This window comes from Mustela nigripes, chromosome 6 (genome assembly GCF_022355385.1).
Source record: "Mustela nigripes isolate SB6536 chromosome 6, MUSNIG.SB6536, whole genome shotgun sequence".
Lineage (NCBI taxonomy): Eukaryota > Metazoa > Chordata > Mammalia > Carnivora > Mustelidae > Mustela > Mustela nigripes.
Window position 1 is genome coordinate 42,115,389 of NC_081562.1, and position 16,431 is coordinate 42,131,819.

At 43.3% G+C, this 16,431-nt stretch overlaps 1 protein-coding gene across 1 annotated transcript; it reads left to right on the forward strand.

Moving 5' to 3' along the window:
• Positions 1 to 341: 341 nt before the first annotated feature.
• Positions 342 to 6,828, forward strand: PHLDA1 (pleckstrin homology like domain family A member 1). The gene is made up of 2 exons (XM_059402440.1): positions 342 to 1,926; positions 2,387 to 6,828. The coding sequence occupies exon 1, from the start codon at positions 710 to 712 to the stop codon at positions 1,898 to 1,900; it is 1,191 nt and encodes a 396-aa protein (XP_059258423.1). The 5' UTR covers positions 342 to 709; the 3' UTR covers positions 1,901 to 1,926; positions 2,387 to 6,828.
• Positions 6,829 to 16,431: the final 9,603 nt, after the last annotated feature.

Consider the following 16,431-nt stretch of genomic DNA (forward strand, 5'->3'; position numbering starts at 1 on the left):
CCCCGGGTCACAGACGCAAGAGATGACAAAACTGATCTGGCCCGTTAGGCGCTTCCAAAGAGAGAGAGACCCGAGGAGCCCAGTCGGCTGTTTGGAGAGCTAAGCTGTTCCTTAAAATGTGAGGTGTCTCACTGGACATTCCTGGGGTCTGTAAGTGCAATTGATTTGCTGTTGCAGTCTGTGCGGATGGGTCACCCTTCTCTTCTAGCCCTTTCAGATGGGACAGACGGTAGCCCTATTGCCCTGATTTAACAATCGCTCTCCGCTCCAAGAAGAGCTAATGCCTGGAAGCAAACCTGAGTGTAAAGACCCCGTATCCTCTTGGCCTTTGTGCCCTGGGATGTTTACATAGGGTCTCGGAGCTCATCGCGAATCCCCGGGGCTGCTTCCCGAGGGCAGCGAGATAGCTTGGCTTTCCAGGTACTTCCTGGCCGTCCCCCGTCCTCGTCTTCTGAAGCAGTTAGAGAGCCCCACCGGCCGGGGACAGGCGGGACGACAGGATGGCCTCTAGGCGCCCTCTGGACGTCGGCATTTGTCGCCGGGCAGCTGGGGCGCCCTCGGCTGTCGCCCCAGGCAGAGAGGAGTTTCCGGGGCTCGGATCCCTGCAGCCGGCGCCTGGAAGGAGCGCGGAAGCGAGTGGGCGGCGAGAGGCGGAGCCAGGGATGCGGGGGGGCGTGGACGCGCCGGGCTTTGGAAAGGCCCCAAGTTAATGAGGCGTGCGCCGGCGGCAGAGCGCCTTTCCGAGCTGGGCTTTCCCCCGCGGTGCGGGCGCCAAGAGCCGCCTTTTCCGCTGGGTGTCACTCGGGGGTGGGGGGGGTGGCCCATTCAAAAGCGCCGTGAGGGGGCCCCGCCAGTGCCCTTCGGTGAGCGCTCGCAAGAGGACGGCAGAGGCCCGGAGGTTCGCAGCTCCGGGACCTTGTGGCGCATCAGGACGCGGCTGCCGGCTTGCCGGGACCCTGAGCCGCCGCCTCCGCCGCCGCCGCTCTGCTTCCTGCGTGTTAGCCTCCTCTGCGCGCTCCGGGCGGGCGGCCGCGGGAGCCGCTGGGGCGAGGACGGCGCGCGGCTGCTGCTGCTGCCCCCGGCTCGGGCGGCTGGAAGTGGAGAGGCCGAGCCGAGCGGCGCTCCTCCCTATGCCGGGAGGATGTTGGAGAGCAGTGGCTGCAAAGCGCTGAAGGAGGGTGTGTTGGAGAAGCGCAGCGACGGGTTGCTGCAGCTCTGGAAGAAAAAGTGCTGCATCCTCACCGAGGAGGGGCTGCTGCTTATCCCGCCCAAGCAGCTGCAACACCAGCAGCAGCAGCAACAGCCTGGGCAGGGGCCGGCCGAACCGTCCCAATCGGGAGGGCAGTCCGTGGCCAGCCTCGAGCCGCCAGTCAAGCTCAAGGAATTGCACTTTTCCAACATGAAGACCGTGGACTGCGTGGAGCGCAAGGGCAAGTATATGTACTTCACTGTGGTGATGGCCGAAGGCAAGGAGATCGACTTTCGGTGCCCGCAGGACCAGGGCTGGAACGCCGAGATTACGCTGCAGATGGTGCAGTACAAGAACCGTCAGGCTATCCTGGCGGTCAAGTCCACGCGGCAGAAGCAGCAGCACCTGGTTCAGCAGCAGCCCCCGCAGCCGCAGCTTCAACCCCAACCCCAGCCTCAGCCCCAGTCACAGTCTCAGTCTCAGCCGCAGCCCCATCCCAAGCCCCAGCCCCAGCCCCAGCCCCAGCCTCAGCCTCAGCCCCAGCGTCAGCCCCAGCCTCAGCCCCAGCCTCAGCAGCTCCACCCGTGTCCGCATCCGCATCCGCATCCGCACCCACACGCGCACCCACAACAACTACCGCACTCGCATCAACCGCCGCTCTCGCAGCCGCACGGCCACCGGCTTCTCCGCAGCACCTCCAACTCTGCCTGAAGGGGGCAGCACCCGGGCCAGACAAGGTAAGGTCCCGGCAACTCGGGCTACTAAGGGCTTTTCCCAGGAGAAGGTCTCAGGAGTAGATCTCGCGGAAAGGAGGAGGAGTAGGAAGCCTAATTCACGGATGTGGTGCTTGGAGGGGAAAATGAGAAGTTATTACAAGTTTCTGGAGATGTCGAAAGAAGGGTAGCAAGCTGGAGTTAGGAGAGGCCGGGCATAGAGTGGAGGATGGGGGAACTCGGGTTAGGCTGAGAGGCCTCTCGGACCGTCTCCCGCCCACCCTGGTTGGGTCCAGTTGTGCACTTCCCAGCGACGCCACTGGCTCTGTCAGTGTCACCGGCGCCGCTCGAGTGTGTCTGGACACTCGAGGGAACGACCCCGGTGTCTTTTCTGAGCTCGCTTTGTCCGCCGGACTGGCCCGAAGAGAGCTGGGTTTTGGAGGATTCTGAGCCAATGACTTAATTGCCTGTCATTTCTTTCCAGGTTTTGAGGACTTGAGGAAGTGGGACGAGCACCTTTCTATTGTCTTCACTTGAATCGAAAACAAAAGTCTCCCCGCCCCGCGCCAGATCAAGTAGTTTGGACATCACCCTGCTGATAACTTGAGATTCCTCTCCTCTTAGTTTTCTGCATACCCTTCATCACGATGCAGGAAACGGCTTCAGTCCAGAAGGCTTTATTTATGAACCTTTGAAAGGATCTTCCAGTATGGTGGACCTTCTAGGAGCAATGATGTACTGTAATTTTATTTTAATGTATTTTGATTTACGATTATTTATTAGTTTTTTTAAATGCTTGTTTTAAGACATTTCTGAATGTAGGCCATTTTCCAAAAAAGAAAGTTTATTTTTAAAAACTTATTCCCTAGTAAATTCTAATCTTGGAAAAGAAAAACATGTAGAAGGGCGGTGGAGGGGAAAACATTAAGAATTCATTCATTATTCCTAGGGTATTTTCAGAAGGTCTGACACTTTCATTGTTATGCCAGGTGGTTCAAATTAAACTCTGTGATGTTACTTTTTTTTTTTGAGATTTTTTTTTTCCTTAGGCATATATTTTCTGTAGAATAGAAGTTTAAAAAAACTTAATGTTCAGAGTTATATAACTACGAAAATCTAATTGCTTTTCTAAAAGGAAGTTCATAGTAATGACATCTAATCCCAAATATTTAATATGTAACCCAACTGATGGCAAGATAAGCATATCATGAATATATATATGGTAGGGCTGGTGTAATGCGGGAAAAGCCTTGCTTATATCATCTGTTTGAAGGGACTAATAAGGAGATGCCTGTGATTTCTGAATATGAATGCATTAGGCTTTTCAAAAAACACAGTGGGGGAAAAAGAGAACCCATTCAGCTTGTTTGAGAACATTTGTGCTCTTATCCACACTAGAGATTACCCTTCTCCAAGAGCTTTGCACAGTCTACTTGAACCACATTTTCTGACCCTTTTACTGCATTCTAGAAATATACTCTAGAACCTCATACTTTAATATATAGTTTGTAAATATTTCGGAGGACGAGGAGTCATAATTTTTTTTTTGTAATTATACTGAAAATATTGTTGATTAGAGAAACCAACTGTTTTGCTTTTTATTGCTCTTTGAGAAATTTGAGGGTTCAATGTTTTGTAGTTAGGTTAACTAAACTCAAATTGAAAAAGGAAGGGCTGGATAAACACTGGATTTTCAGTGAGAAAACAACCCAGTCTTGTTTTAGCAGTTCAGGAGTCTGAGGAGTGGGGTGGAGGGGGAAGGATGTGCTTTTAAAGGTGGAACAAACCCTCTTCTGTGTCAAATCAAAAGGATGGTCAAAATCCACAAGGGCAGATGCTACTTAAGCTTAAAAAGAGACATAGTTGATACCAAATCCTCTTGGGGCTGAAAATCACTTCCTATCTGCATGGCTTTCCTGACGATCTCTGTTTTCCATTATCTTTTCAACAACGTCTTGATCAGTATTTTTCCAGCATCCAAATTGGAATGGTCAGTATTAGGCTATTGCTAAGTTAAGTAGTACAGAAACAAAAATAGAATTTCATGCTAGAGATGTCTTTATTCTTCCACCTAAAAGAGTTTAGATCAAATTACTTTTTTTTTTTTTTTTTAAAGATTTTATTTATTTATTTGACAGAGAGAGATCGCAAGTAGACAGAGAGGCAGGCAGAGAGAGAGTGAGAGAGAGAGGGAAGCAGGCTCCCTCCTGAGCAGAGAGCCCGATGCGGGACTCGATCCCAGGACCCCGAGATCATGACCTGAGCTGAAGGCAGCGGCTTAACCCACTGAGCCACCCAGGCGCCCTTAGATCAAATTACTTTTTAGTGCAATATTTAAATGATGATATTTTGAGATCACAATTCTAGTCTGAAAAGTTGTGGGGGAAAAAGAAAACTGAGGCAAATGACAAGCAAAACTTAATAGACTCCCACTTCCAGTGGCTAAGCCACAGTTATGAAAATATGCTGCAAATGTTAGAAACACACACACGTATATGGATATATATGATGGGCAGTTCCTACAGCAAACCTGAAGAGTTCTTAAGTCAAGTGTGGTTTGGCTTCTCTGGAACCACAGATGTGCTTCTTAGACAATGCTCATTGTACTGTTGTTTTAATATATGCAGATCATATAACTTCCAATTAAACCATAGTTTTTTCTTCCATGTTTTTGCGCTATTAAAAAAAAAAAGTAAAATCCATACCAAATATTTTAAAAATTAAGATTCATGTGGGCTTTTAAAAGGCATTTGTATGTTGTTAGCTGACATAGGCTAGGTAGTGTTGTTGAAAAAAATATGCCCAGGTTCCCTCGTGGCTACTGGAATTTTTTTTCTGTGCCCTCTTGCCCCCCATGACTGTGGTGGTTAATGGGGCTACCAGAATCATGGTTCCTTATCTTGTCTTTCCACAGCCCATATTCCTTGGTCAGCTGTGATTTGTGATTGATTTGACCCTCTTAGTGGCTCTCTAGTCTGAACTCCTCTTAGCATTTATTTACCTGTGAAACCTCGGAAATTAGAAAGGAGAGGAATAGGATGTTTTTTGTTGTTTCACACTTTGAAATGATTATGGCCGAATCTTTTTTTTTTTTTCCCCAGAACAACGAAAAAAGCATGCTTACTAAAACTCAACAAAACAAAATATAAATGCAAATCACTTAAAGATTTAAATGAATCATTATGAATTAAATCACTTAATTCTACCATTTTCTGTAAGAAAATGATACCAACTACCTAAGGTATTTTGAGGCCTAAAAAATTACTTTCATGGACAAAGGTAAAAACAATTCTTTCAATCCAAGAAAAGGAAAAAAAGGAAAGGGCAGGTCCAATAGAAAATGTACCCCTTAAATAAACACAATGCAAAGAGGTGGAAAAGGACATGAAAAGGAATGTTCCCATCTGGAAACTGAACTTTTGTTCTTGAACTTGTGTTGACACCGAGCCTTGGACACAGTGAGCTCAATCACTATTTGTTGAAACAAATGAATGAAAGAAGGAAAAAAATATGTAGCTTCCAGTATCCAGGAGGTGGTTTCTCTTGTGTCACACAGTGCTTCCTTCACTGGCTTTTATGTCGTTCCCAAGAACAAGTACTACGGGGCAGGCTAAGCCTAGTGACGGAGCTCCTTAGACAGACTTAGCAGAAATGCACACAGATCTGCGTGTGCCCTCAGGGAGGGCTGAGGTCAGAGAGTAAATGAGTATAAAGGGCCCTTTCAAAGTGAGCATTTCTGTCATAGAGGAAGCTGGGATTCTCTCATGTAGAAAACCAACCTGACTTTATAATTTCATTTCACATGTTTTTTCTGATGGAGGTTAAAAACAAAAACCAAAAAGCAACTCATTGCTTAAAGGAGCTCCCTGCGGAGAGGAAGTCTGGCGGTCTCCTTTAACTCTTTCCTGCTCTCATACATCAATACTCGGTTTCTCTTAAACACCCCTCACTTAAAATCTGATATTACATGAGTTTGTTGCCAGTGTGTGAGTTCAAGACATTGCTTGTTTTCTATCCCTAGGGAAGGTGATGTGGTTTTTGTTGGGCTCCAGTTGTTTGCAGTGTCTTGGGTAGTGGCAGGCTGAGAAGAGGCTCTGAGACTTGAGTGAGACCAGAACAATCCCATGGAGCTCAGAGCTTTGTAGGAGAAAAGGGGCCTGGGAGCATTCCTCCTTCTCTTGTAAATGTCAAGCTAATTTGCTTTTGCTTTACCAATAAACTGCCCTCAGCTGCTGCCTAAAATTTAAACTTGGGAATTAATAGAGCTTGATATGGAGTATATCAGCAATTGTTTCAAGAGAAATAATACATGTTTACCTAAAGCAACCTAAGATATATTAATTGTGGAATTCTGTTGAATGGGTTTTAAAGATCTGTTTTCTAAATTCTTGACATAATTCAAAGGGTGACTTTTTGATCTGCAGTGTTGAACAGCTAATCTAGATTTACAGAAGATTGGATGACAGAGGGGTCTGTGACTTTGTTGGCAGGACATTTGCTGAATGGAGGATAGAATCCAACAGGGTTTTCCTAACAGGGTACGATGGTCCACTGATGGTAGCAGAAGGACTCTGGAAGCATCTGCATAAAAGCATAAAAGCCAGTGATCAGTTAGGCCTTGGGGAAGGTTTAAAAATAGGTGGTCCTTCTGGATCACTGTATTTATTTTGAGAAGAAAGATAAAACTATCATCCGCTACATTGTACCATCAGTCTTCTGCTTAGTTTTAGAATATGCAGATGTTGACTTCTGAAAACCAAGCATCACCAGGTACTAAATGCTTTAGAAAATGTCGTATTTGTGAACTTAATAGTGTGGTCATAATTTGTGTAAATATGTCTCAAATGATTTTGGAGAGATGTGATTTATTTTTCATATTTTCAAAATGCATTCCATTTCAAATAAAGTATCCATTGTGTTGATCAACCTGTGCCCTTTTTGGAGGCCTTGTTCATGTAGCATGTACAATATATGTTCCAGTGGCAGGAAGGTTCTAAAGGGCTTGGTTGTTACAAAGGCCATGGCCATTCTGGAAAGAAAAGGGCCATTTTTGAGATTGGGAACTTTTTAAAGACATTTATTTATTTATTTTAGCGGGAGAGTGTTTGCAGGGAAGGGGCAGAGGGAGAGAATCTCAAGCAGACACCGAGCTGAACATGGAACCCTATGTGGGGCTTGATCTCACAACCCTAAGATCACAACCTGAGCCGAAATCAAGAATCAGGGACTTAACCCAAGCCACCCAGGTGCCCCTACTTGGGAATTTTTAATAAAGAATATAAAAATTCATTAAGATCTTTTGATGAAATAATTAGTTTTCAGAATGCTAATGAATTTAAGCTGAATTTTCCATAGCACCCCAGAGGATGAGAAATGGCCCCTAGCTTGATGACCTTGAAGGCCGTTCCCTCGGAGTTCCTGACAGATTGGAGTCCTCAGTCTCTTGAGAACGTAAAGCCTTGACTCTGAGAGAATCATCCTTCAAACAGGTTACCTATAAAGCTTCCTGTTTCAGGGTGAGAGCAGGAGACTTGATTCTTTGAAGGAAAATAATGTAACTTTACTCTTAAAATCTCCACTGGTATCTAAAAGACATTACATCTCAAAAGACTTTGAAATGGGGAATTTGAAGGCAATTTTTTTTTTTTTTATCCTTTAGCACAGTCTTACAGTGATAGCCTTACTACTCTGCCATTTCTTTGTGTTTTAAAGAAGAAATGAAAGAGAAGGAGACAAATTACTGCCATTACACGGGGATGTCAGGAGTACCGTGTGAAAACGTGGTAAAGCTGGTTTGGAAGGACTTCAGAGCTCTACTACGTGGCTTCAAGTCCAAGTTCTATCATCTACCTGATATGTAGATCTTGCCTGTCTTAACCTTTTGGAAACTCAATTTCCTTCTCTGTTAAAGGATTAATAAAAATTCCTACCTTAGGGTTCTTGAGAAGGTTTAATAACTTAATGCACATCAAAGTGCTTAGAAGCTCCCTGCATACAGCAGATAAACTGGTTTGGGAATCATTATAGCTGTACGAATATGTGATATGTGGCGTTTTAAAGCTATGAATTGTATTTTCTGAGATCTCAGCACTTCCTTCAATGGTAAGACCAGTATGTTGCAACATCCCTGTATTTAACTTAGAAAAACAATCACTATTCATAGTACTCCTATTTTCATTTGCTTATTACTTTCCAATCTTGATCCACATTCTTATACATTTTAAGCAAGTTACAATTAAACAATAAAAATACTCTTATATGTATCTGCAGAAGCAAGCACCCAGATGGCCACTTCAGGGCAGAAGACATTTGGTCCCCAGGTGTGGGAGTGTTGGTGACTGTTGTGCTTTCAGAGAGCCTTTCTCCAGAATTGTCCTCAGCCTTGTCCCAGGGAGAGGCCCCTTGCAGGAGGATGTACCCCTCCTTGGGGATAGCCCATGTCCAGTGGTTGAGCTGTGGAGAGTGGATAAAGACCAGGCCCTGTGTGTCAATCAGGACACGTGTAAGGGGCATCCCAGCTCCCAGAGCTCCCTATAGAATTTTTGAATCCTGTTTCAACAGTGAATTTGCACTGCAGTTCAGCTCCCCCTCTGACCAATCTTGTTTCCCTTGTTCCCTTACAGGTAAGGTTCCCAGGAACCCTGATCTCTCCCGTCTTCCCACCCAAACCTCCTGCAATCAAATCTGAGAGTCTCAGAATATATTTCTCATGGAATCCTCTCTATAACTATGTCTGGGTGTGAACACCTATATGGAAAGAATGTGTGAATATACGTATTTATACATCTCTATGTACACATATACAATATTTGTAAATATTTATTTCTACCACCATGTTTCTGTAGGAAGGCTGCCGGTCTTGGACACAGTGTATGGTATAATGGTTAAGCCTGTGCTTTGGACTAGAAGCGCTCAACTTGGAGCAATTTTGCTCCCCAGGAGACATTTGGCAATGTTTGGGGACACGATTGGTTTTCACAACTGGTGGTGGAGGTCAGGCATCGATATCCTACATTGTTCAGGACAGACAGACCTTCACAACAAACAATTACGCAGCCCAAAATGTCAATGGTGCCAAAGTTGAGAAACAATGCTTTAGAGCCGGGTAATCTTGTTCTTGTTAGCTGGGTTCCCTTGGATAGTGGTATTTTAATTGCAGTTTTCATGTGTAAAATGAAGACAGTGCTGTCTCATGGAGTTGTGAACTCAAAAATAGGTAGTTAACATAAAGGGCTGTAGCTGTTCCTGTCACAAAGTACCCATTCGCTATGTGGTAGCTACCATCCTAATTACTATTATTTAAAGTCATATGGCAACATCATATCCCACTGTTTTGATATTTCATTGCTTTTCCTATTGTCATCCAGTGAGTTTCTGTTTTTATGCTATTGTCAATACTGCTTCAATAAATATCTTCATGGATTCCTCTTATTGAAAAGAGTAGGGACTTAGATTCTAGTTCTGACTCTGCTTAGTCTTGTGACATTAGGCAGCTCATTTAATGTCTCTGAGCCATAGTGTCCTCATTGTAAGTAGGAAGGGTAGTCCTGCTCTTGAGGAGATATTATGGACACACTATGAGGTGGCAGTGAAATCTCCATGAGTTCAAGTCCCAGAGCTACCACTTAATTACTTTACTCATAGCAAAGCACTATGGGAACAAAAACATTGTTAGTATCTGGATACTATTTTAAGAGGGATTAGATATTATAGCTATATATCTATTATACCTATAGATATCATATGTGTATGTAATAAACATGTGTATTCCAATCCAAATAATCTAGATTTAAGAACTAGAAGGTTATTGCAACTAAAAAAATAGCATCAGGTAATTCTGGTGGTTTTTCTTTTTAATAGAATTTAAGCCAAATTTATATTTATATTAAAGTGGAAAGAATCATGTGACTGTAATATTACAACTGTCCAGAATTACTAACTGAGAAAAACCTAAAGAATGAACTCACCGGCCATTTGAAGCTATTGAACAAGGTGTTCTCACTTGATTTGCTTTTTTTCAAAGACCTTGTTGGAAACTCTCACTGCCCAGAAAGGCAAGTAATTATCATGCTGTGAGTGTTTTAGAGCCCCAGCCTTGATTGCCTTCAAAGTAAGTCTGGTTATCAAAGATGGCACAGGTTGGGGACCAGAGGACTTTGGAGATTTAGAGGACGATGTGGGTGGATTTTGGATGTAGGCCTTGTAACCCTTGGTCTGAGGGTTGTTTGGCATCTGACTTTAATTTGAAGAGATTGTTAGCACCTAAGGACAGAGCTGACCACTTTGTGACCTGATAGATCACCATTAACCACTCTGAGATAGGCTGGATGTGGGTGTGGCTTATTCCCAGCCAGGCATTCACCTGAAGCATTTGATGTTTAGGTAGACTCCGGAAATGAAGACTTGAAAACATCGTCCATGTGGTTTTCTTGCGTACTCTCAAACCCTGCCAGAGTCATTTATAATGGAGCGAGCAAACACGTACTGCCATCCTGTGAGACCAGACGTCCCGATGAATGAGTATTCCACCATTGTACAGAAAGAAACAGGAAATGACTCTCGAGGAGTCTCAACGTTTTAATTATGTCATTGTCCTCCGCTGGCTCTCTCCCAACGCTGACAGTTCACACAGGTCAGTTATTTTGCAATGATTTTGAACTCTGCTGGAGCAAATTTACCAAGTAGTGCAGCTAACCCTGTCAGGGCTGACTCATCACCTTGAAAGCGCAGAGCGGCTTTGTGACTAATCACAGTCAAAGAAGCCAAACTTGTAATAATTTTAGGCATATTCTCTTTCTGGTTTTTCGCTGTTGACGAAATGCCCATTTCTACAAAACTTGGCTGCAGTTTGTGAACACACACCTTAATGATCCCAATATGTGTGTGTGTGTGTGTGTGTGTGAGCACGCATTCACTTTTCCTGCTAATAACTTTCATGGCTAATGACGGCGGGTTGCTCAGTTTTTCGTTGCAGAACGTGACACCTGAAGGGTTTGGAACAGCGCTGGGCAGAGCTGCCTCCCTCCCAGCTTGAGCATCCTGCTTTGAGGGTTAGCCCCACCCTGCCTAAACTCCTATGACAAAGCCCTGGTCTGTGGTGGTGCCAGGGCCCTCTGCCATTTCCTGTTGTCTTGTTTCAACACCACCACTGGAGGGAATGGCTAGATCTTGGCGGGAGAATAAATTAGTAACTTTATCCTTAGTCCCTGACTACGAAGCAGACTCTTAAAGTAGATGTGAGTCTATGAGTTGTGTTTGCAGGTGTGAGACTGAATCTGATCCTTCCACAATGCACAGGCACCCTATTCAATAATTGCAGTTACTGCCAGAAGTTCTAATTAAATTTCTGATGCCTAATTAAATCCACAACGCCTATAAAAAGTGCCAGGTAGCTACTGGAAGATCTAAGCTGCGTGACTTTCTTAATAGCTAGTGGACCCTTCTTGGTATTTGCCTTCTAGTCAGTATCACCTCTCTTCTTGCATAAGTGGTGAGTTTGAGACCAAAGCTGAAAACGGAATTTTAGGCGTTTAGACAAAGTCCCCTTCAGACTTCCTGAAGCTAAGGGTGGGTCAGGGAGGCAGGGTGCAATGACCTGCCCACGGTCACACAGCCAAATTAGGACCTGATGACCAGATTAGGACCTGATGACCAGATTAGGACCTGATTCCAGCTTTCCCGATTCTTAATTAATGCTTTTCCCACGGTACCACTGCTTTGTGAGGTATGGAAGATAATTTACATGAACTCAAGGCAGATAATCCCTAGAAGAATTCAACCATTGCACATTTTCCCCCAAGAAGTGTGTATTTTTATTTCAATTACATAAACCATCTTAAGGAGTTCATAGACATTGAAAATAAACCATTTACTTTAATTCAATTCCAGAAGTTTAAAAAGTGACTTGTGACTTAGACCTTTCAAATATAATCCATTGTGTGTGGGTTAACAGAAACCTTAAGCAAGAGAAAAATTCACCAAAGAAAGCAGATACATAATTTGCAAAGGACATATTTTAAAATACAGTGACTGGGGGCGCCTGGGTGGCTCAGTGGGTTAAAGCCTCTGCCTTCAGCTTGGGTCATGGTCTCGGGGTTCTGGGATCGAGCCCCTCATCAGGCTCTCTGCTCGGCGGGGAGCCTGCTTCGCCCTCTCTCTCTGCCTGCCTCTCTGCCTGCCTGTGATCTCTGTCAAATAAATAAATAAAATCTTTAAAAAATAATAATAAAAATAAAAAAAATAAAATAAAATACAGTGACTGGATATATATATATATATATTCACATATTTTTTTTTAAATTCATTGAAAATCATTTATTTAGGAATTGGGTTAGAAAGCTGTTGGGAATTTGCCTTATCATATAACTTCTAAGCTATTCAGGGAATGTTTCTAGTGTTACTAGCCACCCTTGAGGTCTTGAAATCACCTCTGAAGCTGAGAAAGTTGAAGTGATTTGAATGTCCATAGAGTTACTTGAGGAGGTCGCTGACTGGCTTTTCTAGCCTGTGTAGGTGTCAGGAGAAATAGTCCCTGAAAAAAGTCTGTGGAAGGTGATGGATCCGTGGGCATCCATGAAGTCCTGATAGGGGGATGGGAAAACTTGTTGCTGCCCTTTTAGGGAACTAGGTAAGTGTAATCCACATGGCTGCAAATTCAATCATAAATAACAGTTCATGACCTAACTAGAACTTTAAATGTCCAAACTAAATGACTCAGAGATTTCAGAAGTCTTACCTTTTAATGAGAGGAGAGGGGAGAAAGAACAAGAGAAATCTTTAACAAGTACATGTATTCCAGCAGCCAGTAAACAGGTTTTTTTTTTTTTTTTTTTTTTTTTTTTTTTTTTTTTTTTTTTTTTTTTTTTTTTTTTTTTTTTTTAAAGATTTTACTTATTTACTTGAGGGAGAGACAGTGAGAGAGAGCATGAACGAGGAGAAGGTCAGAGAGTGAAGCAGACTCCCCATGGAGCTGGGAGTCTGATGCGGGACTCGATCCCGGGACTCCAGGATCATGACCTGAGCTGAAGGCAGTCGTCCAACCAACTGAGCCACCCAGGCGTCCCTGTAAACAGGTTTTTGATTCAAAAATTATGTATGAGCCCTGGGTGATGCCATTATTTCCTCTTACATAAAGTGACCTTTTACAGGGCTTCATTCATAGCCCTTGGCTCCCTCCTGGAGTCACAGCGCTTGTCACAAGGCAGCGGGCTGCCTGCTTGTCCTTCTGCAAGTGATGACTGGAAGGGCTTGATAGGAAGGATGCTGACAGCCTCTCTCTGACAGCAGATTGTCAGCATTCTTGACCCGGGTACTTCAAGAGCCTGGGAAAACACTTTGATTTCAATGTGGCTCATAAAAAGCAAGATCCAGTTGAACTGAGTGACTGTGTAACATGGGTCCACAAAGCAGTTTTTGTAGGATTAGCTGGCCCGCGGTACCCCTAAACAAAGTCATGATGATGTCGGTGTAATAGTCAGGATCCTCTTATTTGTATGCATGCAACTGGACATAGAAAGTCAATATTCTTACTTCGAAGTTATTGCATAGAGATTAACGTGCAGAGCAGGGACAAGAGACAGAGAATGTATATGAATAGAAATATGGAAAGAATCAGGTGTGAGTTGTAAGGGTGGATGCAGGCAGGCTTGGGGGCTGAAGAGGTCTTGCAAGAGAATGGAGGGCCAAAGAATGTATTTTTCTAAAGACGTCCTCAATTCATCCTTTCCACAAATACCAATGAACATTTCCCATTTTCTCAGGAGGTAAAGTTCCTATGAACCTCTAAGAGTTTGATTAGTTTCTAAGAAGGGATTATGAACATCATTTTTTTAAACTTTTACAAAAATTTTTATTTATTTATTTTTGAGAGAGAGAGGGAGCACCAGCAGGGGTAGGGACAGAAGGAGCAGTAGACTCCCTGCTAGGCAGGGAGCTGGATCCAGGACTCGATTTCAGGACCCTGGGATCATGACCTGAGTTGAAGGCAGATGCTTAACCGACTGAGCATCCCAGGCTCCCTGAATGCCATTTTAAAAAAAATAGTGATTATTTTGGAGGAAAAGGGAAATGAAGAATTAAGATTTTTTTCTCTCTTTTGAAAACTATTTCACCTCTAAATGTGAAAAGAAGGGAAGTAAATACAGAATAAAGGGAGAACTTCTGTGAGTTTTCTATAGGCTCATCTTTTAAGAAACAGTTTCTGTAATTAGGCTTGAGTTTGAAGAGCTGACATTAGACAGGAAGGGATGAAAGCAAACCTGCCTCTCCCACAGGACGGATACCAGCTATTGATTCAGACAAGGTACAGAAAGTGCTTCTCCCAGTGCCAGGTTCCTAGTAAGAGCTCAATAAGGAATAGCTACAATAGTAACAGTGTTTGCTGGTCCCAGGCAGATCTTTCTGAGGTCTGGTGGGCACACTTGCCATGATTTTTTGCATCTTTTTTTGCTAATGTTTTGTTAACAGCACACCATAACAAAACCGTTGCTAATTCACATGTAAATAAGACACCTACTTGAACACAGAATTAGGGAATACGGACACCTATGCAAAAATTGGAACTGTTTCTCCAGGTTTTGTTAGCCATGATTGATAAGCCTAAAGCCAATTTAGCTAAAAAATAAACTTTAAACTTATTTTTTCTGTAAGTAGAAGATGCCTTTAAGAAAAATTTATGTGCAGGGTGTAGTGGCAGGCCTGCAGGGAATACAAACAAATAAACTATGAAGTTTGCTCTCAAGAAACTTGCATCTGAAGCTCAGGGAAGATAAGACATAATACTATTAGTGGTCTAGCACTAACCACAGTTAATGGAGTATTAGTAATAGCAGTAACAGCAACTAACATTTATTGGGTAGTAACTAAGTGCTGGGCCCTACACTACACGTTTTATAGGAATTATCTTACTTGCTTAGTATAGAGATCTTTGATGTAGGTACTTCAATCAGCGTTAGATCTGATGGCATTCAACAAGCTGCTCCAAATAAGCATAGTAAGATAGAGATATATTTGTCCTTTATATAAAAGAAGTCCAGAGGTATATGGTTTAGGACTGGCACAGTGACTTCTTCGTCATCATGGAAACAGCCTCCTTCTAAAAAAAAAAGAAAGAAAGAAAAAGAGGCTCCTTCTCTCTTTGTCTTCCACTGCCCAGTTGGTCCCAGCTTCTATCCTCATGATCTAAGATGGTAGCTGAAGTACCAGACACATTATCTGAGTCCTAGATAAGAAGAAAGAGGAATTGGGAGCAGATCAAATGGAATGCTTTCCACAGTAAGTATTTCTTTTTTAGAGAAATTTTGGAATTCCTTGAGGATGACTTTCACTTATGTCTTATTTTCCATCCAAAGTTGCTAGGAAGGCCAGAAATGTGTTCATTCAGCAAGGCATGTTGCCACCCCCACTAAAATCAGGGTTCTGTCAGCAAAAAAGAGGGACAAGAATGATTTGGGGGAAGAAAACTAACAGTCTAAGCCATCTTTTTTTTTTTTTTTTTTTTTTAAATTGTCCTCTAGTTTGCAGTTGAGAAATTGAAAATTGGGAGTTGAAGACACTTGCCAGCAAATAGTGGGACCAGGATTGTCATTTAAGCATCTAACTCTATTGCCTTTGGGTTTAACCGCAAGCTATGCCCATGCATTGGGGTGAACATACAAGGCAGACCTCTTAGGGACATGGGGGGATGCTTAGAAACATCAAAGTACAGTCTTTCACATTTTGTCACAATTCCTCTTAAGGTGTTACATGTTCCTTTCAAATATGGTACGGTTGTAATAATGTTCCTCTTTTTTTTTTTTTTTAAAGATTTTAATTTATTTATTTGTCAGAGAGGAGAGAGAGCACAAGCAGGGGGAGCAGCAGGCAGAAGAAGATACAAGTTCCCTGCCGAGCAGGTGGCCTGATGAGGGGCTTGATTCCAGGACCCTGGGATCATGACCTGAGCCAAGGGCAGACCCTTAACTGACTGAGCTACCCAGGTGTCCCTAAATTCGTTCTTTTTTACAGTTAAACAATTTAGAAAGAATTTTAAAACAGAAAGAGGAAGCCACTTTCATGCCTTTGTGTCAGGGTCATATTGACATGGGGGAGATACAAGAAAGCTCTAAGGTACTCAGAGGAACCTGGGGCACTGAAGGTGGGTCTCCGTCAGTGGTGCTTGGGGATCTTACAGCAGCCAGCCCTTTTAGAGACCTCATGTCCACCCACATTTGTGGGTTCCATGACAAGATCCTGATCAGGGAAACAGGAAAAGAAATGAATGATTTTCATTCATGCTCAACAAGAGGCACATGCTTAGTGTTTATTATATATTGATGATTTATTCTTTAGGGAGTTTCCTTAAGGGTCAGCAGAGTAGTGCAAAGACTTCTGGTGTCTTAATTTGGCTTTGCTGCTAATGAGCTGTGTGACCCCAAGTGAATGACTTGGTGTAGAGATACGTCTTTGATGGCTCCCTTTCAATGATAATATTTTACAATTATCAATTTCCAGACTCAACTGCCTTTCTTTGAAAAGAGTAGAAGCTTTGAA